Source organism: Antechinus flavipes, chromosome 2 (assembly GCF_016432865.1).
Source record: "Antechinus flavipes isolate AdamAnt ecotype Samford, QLD, Australia chromosome 2, AdamAnt_v2, whole genome shotgun sequence".
Lineage (NCBI taxonomy): Eukaryota > Metazoa > Chordata > Mammalia > Dasyuromorphia > Dasyuridae > Antechinus > Antechinus flavipes.
In genome coordinates this window covers 578,442,274-578,453,545 of record NC_067399.1, presented here as the reverse complement: position 1 = coordinate 578,453,545, position 11,272 = coordinate 578,442,274, and the positions used below count along the sequence as shown (strand labels likewise).

General features: G+C 42.7%; 1 protein-coding gene across 1 annotated transcript; it reads left to right on the top strand.

The window, feature by feature from the left end:
- The first annotated feature begins 802 nt into the window (after positions 1 to 802).
- On the top strand, positions 803 to 8,835 carry NDUFB8 (NADH:ubiquinone oxidoreductase subunit B8). The gene is made up of 5 exons (XM_051981223.1): positions 803 to 920; positions 1,082 to 1,208; positions 5,651 to 5,750; positions 6,254 to 6,409; positions 8,652 to 8,835. Exons 1-5 carry the CDS (start codon positions 836 to 838, stop codon positions 8,742 to 8,744), a joined length of 561 nt encoding a protein of 186 aa, XP_051837183.1. The 5' UTR covers positions 803 to 835; the 3' UTR covers positions 8,745 to 8,835.
- Positions 8,836 to 11,272: the final 2,437 nt, after the last annotated feature.

Sequence of the window (11,272 nt, the reverse complement as noted above, 5' to 3'; positions counted from 1 at the left end):
TAGGCAGCCTTTCCTGCTTCCCAGGAAAAGATGGAACAGTAGATGAGGCAATTTGGCTCTTAGGAACTTGTCCTCCGTTTAGGTGAAGGTTACACGTGAAGGTACACGTGAGAAGATAATCTTGGGGAAGCTGAGGGGGAAGGAAAAAATTGGATTTATTTAACCTAAGCAACTGGAACGATGTTAGTGCTCAAGTGAGCAGGAAGGGAAAGGAGATATGGTCAAGTTTTTTCTTGGGTAACTCAATCGGGAGAAAAAAGACAGCTGGAAATGCAGGTTGGGGTCCAGTTCCAGAAGCTCATTTTGAGTTGGACAAATGTGGCACTTCCTTGTAGGGGCGAGAACAGAAATCTGGAGAAGCAATGGAGGAAAGGCAGCGGAGGAGAGGGGTCTAGACAGACGCTAGCCTTGGATGTCAGGGGCGTTGGAGGAGGGGCAGCGCTGCAGTAGGTACCCTGCAACGATCGGAAGAGGAGAAAAAGCACAGGGTGGCCTGAGATGGGGGGGGCCCGCTTCATGTTCCTAAAACAGCACCTGCTTCAGGACATTCACCTGCCCCGCTTTACAAGAGCCAAGTGATCGGGGCCGCCTCCGACTGCCATAAAAATCCTTAGTCACTGGCCCCAACCCCTCCCTTATCACGTCTTCCTATTATTTAAGCCCCCTCTCCAGGACCCAGAGAGTTCAGCATCCGAGGAAAGGGGTAGGAGCTTCTGTTCTGCGATGCTCCTCCTCTCGACACAGAATCCCCTCCTCCGCGGAACTCTTTTGGACTCTGCTCGGCCTCCATAGAACTGGTCTGCGCTTGCGCGGCCAAATTTAGAAGAAGGTTAAGATGGCGGCCTCCATGGCTGTGTCCCGGGCAGTCCGATGGCTGGGGACAGCGGCCCGGCGGGCGACCCCTCTGGGAGCCCGGGCAGGTGGGAGGAAACTGGGGTCTGAGGGTGGGGCGGAGCGGAGGGGCGAGGGCTCGGCGAGGTGGAGAGGGTTGGGGAGGGCCGGAGGTGGCGGGGCAGCAGTGGGGACGCGCCGGGTCCCCAGCCCAAGGCTGGCATCTGACCCCCGTGTCTGCGCTGCTCAGCCTCGGGTCTCAGCAAGGACATGCTGCCGGGACCGTACCCCCGCACGCCGGAGGAGCGCGCCGCCGCCGCCAAGAAGTACAACATGCGGGTGGAGGACTACGAACCCTACCCGGACGATGGCTTCGGGTAAGGAGGCCACCGCCGCAGCTGCTCGTCCCTGACACGGGCCGCTGTTATCGGCCGAGGGTCACCGAGGGTCACGCTCGCGTTTTGTTTGTTTTGGAGGAGTAGCCGGGGGCTTACAGGGGAGCCCCCTTGAATTTGCGGGAGGCGGTCTTAGGAGGGTCGCAAGGAGATCCTAACAGCCCGGAGGCTCTCGGTCTCCCCAGTGTCCGAAAGCAAACGCTTCCTTGCTCCCAGCCCCGCCTCCCCGTGACTGTTCGAGGCTTCAGCACGCAGCCAGGCGCCCAGGATCACAGCTTGGGAGAACCCCCAACTTCTTACCCCATCTGTCCATCTCTGGCCCGGGCTTTTTTTTTGTTTTCTTAATTTTAATATCTTTTCATTGACAGAACCCATGCCAGGGTAATTTTTACAGCATTATCCCTTGCACTCACTTCTGTTCTGATTTTCCCCCTCCCTCCCTCCACCCCCTCCCCCTGATGGCAAGCAGACCTATATATGTTAAATAGGTTACAGTATATCCTAGATACAATATAAGTGTGCAGAACCGAACAGTTCTCTTGTTGCCCAGGGAGAATTGGATTCAGAAGGTAAAAATAACCCGGGAAGAAAAACAAAAATGCAGATAGTTCACATTCGTTTCCCAGTGTTCTTTCTTTGGGTGTAGCTGCTTCTGTCCATCCTTGATCAATTAAACTGAGTTAGCTCTCTTTATCGAAGAGATCCCCTTCCATCAGAATACATCCTCAAACAGTATCATTGTTGAGGTATATAATGATCTCCTGGTTCTGCTCATTTCACTTAGCATCAGTTCATATAAGTCTCTCCAGTCCTCTCTGTATTCATCCTGCTGGTCATTCCTTACAGAGCAATAATATTCCATAACATTCATATACCACAATTTACCCAGCCATTCTCCAATTGATGGGCATCCATTCATTTTCCAGTTTCTAGCCACTACAAACAGGGCTGTCTGGCTCAGTCTTGGATGCCATCTCCCACAAATGTCCTTTTATCTCCATTCACATAGCCCATAGCATCCCTGACAGACTTCTCATTACTCCACCCCTGGTCTGGAACCTTTCCAAGCCTTCCAGTCTTAAGTCTCTCCCCAACCAGCTGCCAAAGGATTCTTCCCAAAACAAAGGTGTGGCCATGACAGTTAACCACTCAGTAAACTAAAACGGTTTCTTTCCACTGACCTTCAGGATTTTTGGCTTCGAACTTTTCATTAAGCTTACGTTTTACTCCGCCCAATGTGCTCAACTGTCCATCCACACTGGCTTACTTGAATTACTCTCACATGGTTCCACATCTCTCCACATCCTGCGTTTTTACTGGAATGCTCTGCCAGATTTTCTTTCTGCTGTGTTCTGTGATTCCTTCAAGACTTAGTTTAAATCTCACCTTCTGCAAAAGGCCTTTCCTGACTCCTCCCCTTCCCTTCCCTCTTCTCTGAAATTACCTCCCATTTACATTATGTCTTCTTTGTACATAATTTTTTTCATATATAGTATTTTCTTTTTCTTTTTTTATTAAAGCTTTTTATTTTCAAAACATGCAAAACCTTGTGTTTCAATTTTTTCCCCTTCCCCCTCTCCAGATGGCAAGTAATCCAATATAAGTTAAATGTTTGCAGTTCTTGTGTACATATTTCTACAATTATCATGCTACACAAGAAAAATCAGATCAAAGAGGAAAAAATGAGAAAAAACAAAATGCAAGCAAACAACAAAAAAGTGAAAATAGTATTTTATTTTTCCAATTATGCGTAAAGAATTTTTAACATTCATTTTTACAAAATATCAAGTTCCAAGTTTTTGTTCTTCCTCCCATCCCTTCTTCCTGTAATGGTAAGCAATTTAACGTAATTTATGTACAATTATGTATATGTTTTTTTACATGTTGTCTTCCCCATTACTATGTGAATCCCTTGAGTATAGGAACTGTGGTTTTTTTCCTTTCTTTCTTAAATCTTAGCACAGTGCCTAAAGCAGATATTTCATAAATTCTTGTTGATCTTGAGTGCTAGGTTCTGTGCTGTGGTAAGAGTAGTTTGAAATGTCTCAACTCCACTGAGAGAAGGCTTAATATTTGTAAAGCCAATATGTAGAATTAGAAGGATGATTACAAGTCATCTAGGTCAAACTCCTCTTTTGACATGTAAGAAAACTAAAGCTCAAATAAGAGTTTTATCCAAGGTCACACAGGTCGGTAGCAAAGCTGGAATTTGAACTCAGTTTTTCTGACTTTTTTTTTTAAGTTCAATACTATCTCTTAAATACCCCACTGCCTCCTACCCAGAGCCATGTATATGATTTAGGCCTTGTTTCATGTGACTTTTAGTGTTCTTTGATTTTTTTTTTTTTAATGCTTTTCCAGGCTGGGTAGTCTTTCTGTGGGGCAGTAGGGTGTGTTCAGAATCTCTGGGGTGAAGGTTGCCAGGCCTTTTACAGGGCTGCTTTCCACCTTTGGTGTCTACTTGATCCACCTAATTTTCACCTGCGGCTCCAAGAAGCTGTAGCATGCATAGTGATCATACTCTGGTAAACTGTTTTGGCAGATGGGCTAAGCCTGGTTGAGGGTAACCAAGGGGTCTCAAAACTTAGTGAATTGGGGAGATATTTACTCCAGGTATGTAGACTTCCCCTAGTAGACTGGGCAGATGAGAACAATTTGTTCTAATGGCCTTGAAGGCAGGTGAAAGTTAGAGAAGGCACTCCAAATGTTCATAGGGACTCTTTGTGAATGACCTGTGGCAGAGGATTCGGGGCTTGTATTCTGATCAGCTGCAGTTGGACACACTGTAACTGGACTCTAATGTAGTGATGTCATTTTGGTCCTTTTTGGAAATAGAGTACAGCAACCAACCAACCAAGTCCTTCTGTGGTCACCATAACAACTATTGAATAAGTCATGTGCAACTGAAATCTTAACCTTAAGTGATTGAGTCAGTCATTTAGCAAATATTCATAAAGCACTTAACATACATCAGGAACTGTAATAGTCACTAAAGGTACAAAAACAAAACAGTGCCTTTCTCCAAGGCACTGAAGCTAATGGGGAGTAGGGATAGAGGACACCTAATGTGAGGAAGAACAGCTAATTCCATTTATTCACTTGCCTTGCTTTTCCATTCTTGTTCTGTGATGTCATTAGTTATAGATATTGCATCTCTTTCCCCCAATTTGTCCTTAGCAGTTTGATGCCAATATCCAACTTCTTGCTGTGTTTCTCAGTCCATTTTGTATTGTAGCATATCTGTAGGATTTGTTTTCCTTCAACTTATTTAGAATTTATAGGCAGCAGTGGCCTTGGCATCTCTATAAGAATAACTTTGTGAAGACTATGAGATGCAAAAATATTCCAGCATGTTGTTTGGAAAATATGGCTTTCTTAGACTCAGAAACCATTTAGTGCAAACCTACGTAAATAAATTCCTTCTGTATCACTAAGGAGTCCTCTAGCCTCTTGAAGACTTCCTCCTTCCGGAAGGTTCTTAGTTATAAGTCCAAAACAGAATTAACAGTTGAAACTTTTAAGATTTGCAAAGCATTTTATATATCATGCCACTAGACAGATAGTCCTATCGTAACCAGAAGGAGTGGTTAAAATGAGAGAAAGAGGAATAATTTAAGCCTTTGTTTTCTTATGATAAAAGTAGAGAATCAGATTTGATGGTCACTTCCAGCTTGTGTGTTCTGTGATTCTTTCTGTGAATTGGAGGAAAGGAAAAAATATAACACTTTGGACATGAACAAAATTAAAATTGAGTTTACTTAGCAGTCTCATTCAATAACTAGAACTTGATTTAGGATCTTTGTTTAACCATATCAACTCAGTCAACAAGTATTTATCAAGTCCCTACAATGTACCAGAACTGTGCCAGGCACTGGGGATACAAGTACAGAGAATGAAATCCCTACTCAATGCACTTACATTCTAATGTGTGAAACAAGTAAATGTGAAAATAAAAGCAGCATAATTTTAAAGTTAGTAAAAGTACCAATATATACAAAACAAATTAATCAAAATCAAGGTAGTTTGAAGGGAGGGCCCTAACAGAAAATTAGGAAAGACTCCCTGCAGAAGTTGGTATTTGAGCTGTGTCTTAAAGAGAGGGACTCTGAAAAAGGAGAGAATACATTCCAGGTATGGGCAGTGACCAGTCCAAAGCTATGTTGATGGGAGATGGAATATCATATCTGTGAGGAACAGAGAATGCAGTTTGATTGGATTAGAGTGTGAAAGGAGTTAGTGGCAAGAAAAATGAGTTGAGGGCAGATTATGTAAAGTTCTGCAACCTAGTTTGAGAGGTTTATATTTTGTGCTAAGGGCACTAATAAGCCACTGAGGTTGAATAGGGAAAGCTCATGACTATGTATGATTCCCAGCTTCCCTGGGAATATTTGGGCCTTCACTAAAAACCTGCTATTATTTCTCAGGTATGGTGACTATCCCAAGCTTCCAGACCGCTCTCAGCATGAACGAGACCCATGGTATGACTGGGACCATTCGGAACTGAGGCTAAACTGGGGTGAACCGGTGAGAAAATAATTCCCTTATATCCCTTCTTTACTCTTTAAATAGTTAAGTCATTTGCAGGGCTCTCTGTGACATTTAAGGCATCCTTATCCTCCTACTTGGTGAATTTTTCTTTGAAAGATTGGCAATGTAATCCTGTAATAGAAAAACAGAGTATCTAATTAGCTGCAAGCTTTTTTGCCTCCCAAGGAAATGGAAATCTCCAAAGTAATACCTGGGTCAAATGTTCAAGGATGCCCAAAACTTTGTATTATGAGATTGAGCTGCCCTCCTTAAAGTTGTAGACTATCAGAGATGCTAACTCTACCTCCTTGATTCCCCCCTGTGCTATCTTCTTTCGATTCTTGAGTTGTCAGTGTCATTTGAGAAAGTTACAGTCTCTTAAGAACACAACTTTCAAGAGCACTAGATCCTCTGCCAGGAAATTTCTTCAGAGCTCATTTCTATATTGCTGGCCTATTGCTAGGCTAATGATATAGTATGCTGGTCTCTATTTCTTGTAGATGCACTTTGATTTTGATATGTATACTCGGAATCGTGTGGATACGTCCCCCACAGCTGTCTCCTGGAACACCATGTGTAAACATTTCTTTGGCTTCTTAGGCTTCATGATGTTCATGTTCTGGGTAGGAGAGAAGTTCCCCTGCTATCAGCCTGTGGTAAGTATATAGGACAGGTATTCTTAACTTGGGGTTCATAGGGGTATCTGTGAACTTGGATGGGAAAAGAATTTTGTTATATCTTTATTACAGCTAAATTTCTAATTGCAATTTAACATTTCCTTTAATTATTTAAAAATTTTACTTGGAGAGCGATCTATAGGCATCTTCAGATTGCCAAAGGAGTCTAATACTCAAAAAAGATTGGATTCCTTGATCTTTCTCACTGTATGATGCTCAGCCTTGTTTCCTTAGGGAAATGAGGTATCTGAAACACAAAGATCTAGCTTTGATTTGAAGGGGCACTGCCCATGGCTTTTTTGAGGATTCTCTGCCTAGGATAGCAATGACAGGATGATATATTGACTTCTTTCTTAGCCTAAGCCAGCATACCTTCAGTCATTTCAGCAAGCCCTATTAAACACCTATTATGTGTCATCCACTGTGATATGTGCTGAGAATACAAATTTAAAAATTAAACAGTCTTTGTTCTTTAGATGTTTACATTCTTTTGAGGGAAAACAACATGTACATTGGTAAGTAAATAGAAACTGATTTTTCCCCCCAGTAACAACTGGAAGAATCAAGAAAGAAAGATAGGGGTGTCAGGAGAGTGAGCATTTCAGATATTGGTGGAGGGGAAGGACAGCCTATGTAAAGGCACAGAGGTGGGAGAAAGAATGGAGTGTATAGGGAACCACCCTCCTCTGGGATAGTTAGCCATACGTTTAAGGGAAAATGAAAAAAGGTAGAAGCCACATTGTGAAGACCATGAAATACCAAGAAGGAGTTTGTATTTTATCTTTGGAGCGCTCTAGAACTAGAAGGGGAATGACAAGATCAGCTTTTCTCCCAGTCATCAGAGAAATCAGAAAGGGATCTTATTTGCCCCAAATTGAGATTGCTCTGTATGGTATAAAGCCATCATTGTGACTAGACAGAGGTTGAGAAGTCTCGAAAGACTGAAATACAGAGGGAGTCCGTCTAGCTGCTGCTCTGAAAGGACCTTCTTCTCACTAGGTATTTATCAAGGGACTCCATTGTACTGGGCATTTGGAACACAAAGCTAAAAGTGAAAACGGCCCATATCCCAAGGAACTAGCATTCTACTTCTCTGTAGAATCACATAGACTGGATGTTATGTTGGTGGAAAAATTAAATTCATACAAAGTCTTGTACTCTTGAGACTGCAAAACAAAAGATAGCCTCTACCCAAGTAATTTATAGCTATGGAAGACTATGTACCTAAAAAAGCTAGAAGAGATCTCTAAGTTAAGAAAGGAGCAAGCATAGAGCAGTTTAGCAGAGTCTGAGCGTACATAATTTGGGCATCTGAGTGTTGTTAGGAAATGGCACTGGAGCTAGGCTTTGATGGAGGTGTGGGATTGGAGATAAGGCAGGACATGAAGGCAGAATGTGCAGGAGACACTAAGGAAGCTGGATGAAGTGGAGGGCATTGTTGAAGAATCTGGTGAGATTTGGGGACTAGTGAGTCACTTGATTAAAGTGGTGTTTTAGGAAGATTAATCTGACAGTCTGTGCAGAATGGATTGGAGGAAGCTGGAGACTTATAGTGGCTGTAGTCAGATGCCCCATGCTACCTCTGCAGAGATAATCCATGTCTCCGTGGTAGCTGGTGTGTCTGTATGCACTGACACGAGCTTTGATCTTGAGCCCCAGGGGCTCCTGGCTGGAGTGTGTGTACAGGGCTGGTGTGAGCACTAACTTCACTTCAGGAAACCAGGAAGCACAGTAGCTTTTGCATTTTTCAGTTCTGTAAGCACATCACCCTTTTCTCCTCCCCTTGAGCTGCGCACTCTGACAGCTGGTTGTTGGTAAAGCCAGCAGCCCCTAAAGCACGTCCCAGCCGTGCCTCCTCTGTGCTTCCCCCACTGCTGCTTCTGCACGCCTCATTTGCTAGGCCACTTTAGCGGGGGAACCATTAGAGGCTGAGTGACTTAAAGGAGATTGAGTCTGCCTCGACCCGAGAGAGAGTGGGATGGATGGATGCGCCGTCTCATTTAGAAAGCTTTGATTCTCTTACAATCAGTGCAAGCAGCACTTCGTTTACAATCTAGGCTTTTTCTCTGCCTTGGGCTCAGCACAAAAGAAGGATGTTTGTTCTGCCATTGCAGCTCAGCCGGGTCTGACAGGGTGGGTACTATTGCTGGGTGTTAGTGTTGGGTAGGGTCACTGCAAATGGGGCATTTACCTGCTTTTTCTGATGTGCTTCCTTCCTCAGGGTCCGAAGCAATATCCTTATAACAACCTGTACCTCGAGCGAGGAGGTAATCCTGACAAAAAGCCAGAGCCAGTGATACACTATGAAATCTGAAGGACCTAGCCTGCAGGGGCCCCGACTTTCTCCTCTGCAAGCCTACTCGATCATGAAGATTTAACCTTAATGAAATACCTAATGAAACTCAGTGGCCTGCTGTCTCTGCCTCATTTCTCTTAACACAGGATGTCCCTGCTCCTGAGCCAAGCCTAGTCAGGCCTCCTGTCTTTTGCATGAGCCTCTCTGCCTTGGGGATTCTTACCTATATCTGGGATTATCCTAGAGCTCAGGTCCGTTCTTACTACACTTAGTATTTAACCTTCAAGGCAGAATTGATTTAATCCACAAGTATTTAGTGAGCACAGATCCTTTAGGCCTGGCAGGACAGTGAGAAACAACAGTTGACTACAGCTTAGGGCTCTTAATACAATCTCTGACCATTCATTTTACTGATTTTCTGGATGTTCCCCAAAGCCTTCAACCGATCATTTAATATGAATCAACAGACCACCCATTCTAATTCCTAATGTCCATTTTCTACTGTCCTGCTCCCTTTCCCAAGTCTACCACCACCTCTCTTTCCTTAGATATTCAGAACCTGACTTGTAGTGCTTCTTCATTACACCAACCATCATTATTCTAGGGAACTTGAACATCTATGTTGGATGTTCTTTCATATACCCTAACTTCCCAATTTCCCATTTCCTGTAAAACATTGTCATATACAGGATAGTTATAACATTGATCTCACTTGTAAGTATTCCATTCCCTGACCATTAACTCTGAAATTCCTTTACCCAATCATAACCTATCTTTAATTTTACTTTGTCTTTACTATTACTTCTAATCTCTGTCCCTCAGTATTTTTCAAGCCATCACCCCTTCTCTGACTTCTTTCTTCGCTTGTCTTGATCCTGTGTTTAACCAGTTAAATTTTATCCTGTCCTCTACTTCAGAATACCTTTCTACTTTGTCATCTCACTTAAAATGTCATGGCAAACTCCAACCCTAGATTACTTCCACTACCAACTTCCATTCTTTATAAGCTGTTAAACAAGTAGAGACCCCACTGAAGAAGTCATATTTACTAGGTCCATTACACACTTAGATTATTTGATCTCAACTGTATCCTTGTCATAGCAAGTAAATCTTTTTCTTCTTTCCTAATTGATGACCCTGCTTTCCACAAAGGCTGCTCTAAGCTTCCCATAACACATCTTTCTACTTTACAATCTTTAGCATTCTATACTGTCTCATTCACTGCAGAATCTGAATGAAGTAGTCCTTGTGGAAGACAGCTTCTATGTATATCTTTGACATTTTAGCCTAAAGCTTGCTCCCCAAATCATCCTCCTTTCTAATCTTTAACCTCACTCTATTCTGTTGTCTATAAACCTGTCCAAGTCTCCCTCCTTGGGGAACGAGAAAAACCAAAAGCAGGGAAAACCCTTCCTTGTAACTCTTTGTAGTTTAATGTACAGTTCCTGCTGCACCAAAACTGCTCTTTCGAAAATTAATAATGATCAGTGATCATACAAAATAATTTTCTTAATCGCCCTTGATTCCTTTTGCAGTATTTGACATATGCTTCCTAACTCGATATATCCCAAGAGTTTGTCTTGCAGCCTTCTCTATGGTCATTGGTGACTTTTCCAACTCAAGTTATAGTATCACCATGCAAGTGACTCCCACATCTACATATCCAATCTTAGTTTTTCCTGATCTTCAATCCAGATTATCCACTATCTCTGGAATGTTTCAACATTCAATGGAATGTTCCATAGGTATCTTAAAACTAAACATGTTCAAAATTGAACCTACCTTTTTTTTTTTTTAATCACTAACTAATTTACCTACATTTTTGTCCAAGGTACTGCCATTCTTCCAGCCATCCACATTCCTCACCTTCAGTTACCTAAGCACAATGCCTGCCACATGTAGCCACTTAATAAATGTTGAATTAAATCTTCTGGTCCATATTCTTCCTCAGCCCTATATAGTTAGCTGCCACACATTATCATTTTCCCCTCTAAAATCCTCTTCCATCCATAATCCTTTCTGCTCACATTGACACCGCTCTAGTTCAGACCCTCATCAAAGCCTTAAATGATTACCCTGCCTCCAATTTGCCCCACTCCAACCCATTCATCACAAAGCTCCAAATTGATTCTCCTATAGAACAGTCTAATCATTTCCTCAAATCAATTTACTCCAGTGGCTCTTCATTACCCCTAGGATTCAATGAATTGTCATTTGAAGCCCTTGACTATCTGGCCCAATCTATTTTTCCAGCTATTTTATATATCACCATCTTTCCAGCATTGTGATCCAGAAAATCTGAACTTTTTGGCCTTCCTTACACAGTTATCTCCATCCTCCATTTCTTTGTTTTTGCCACTGGCTATACAGCTGATGTCACCTGGAACATTTTCCTTCCTTAACACCACCTCTTAACATCTCTTGTTCCATTCAAAGGCAGCCAGTTTGGGGTGGAGGGTAGATGTTAAATGATATCCTGAAAAACTTGGGGGGTTTCTGTCCCTACAGTCAAGTTAGGAAGTATTAAGTGGCAACTTGTGTGACAG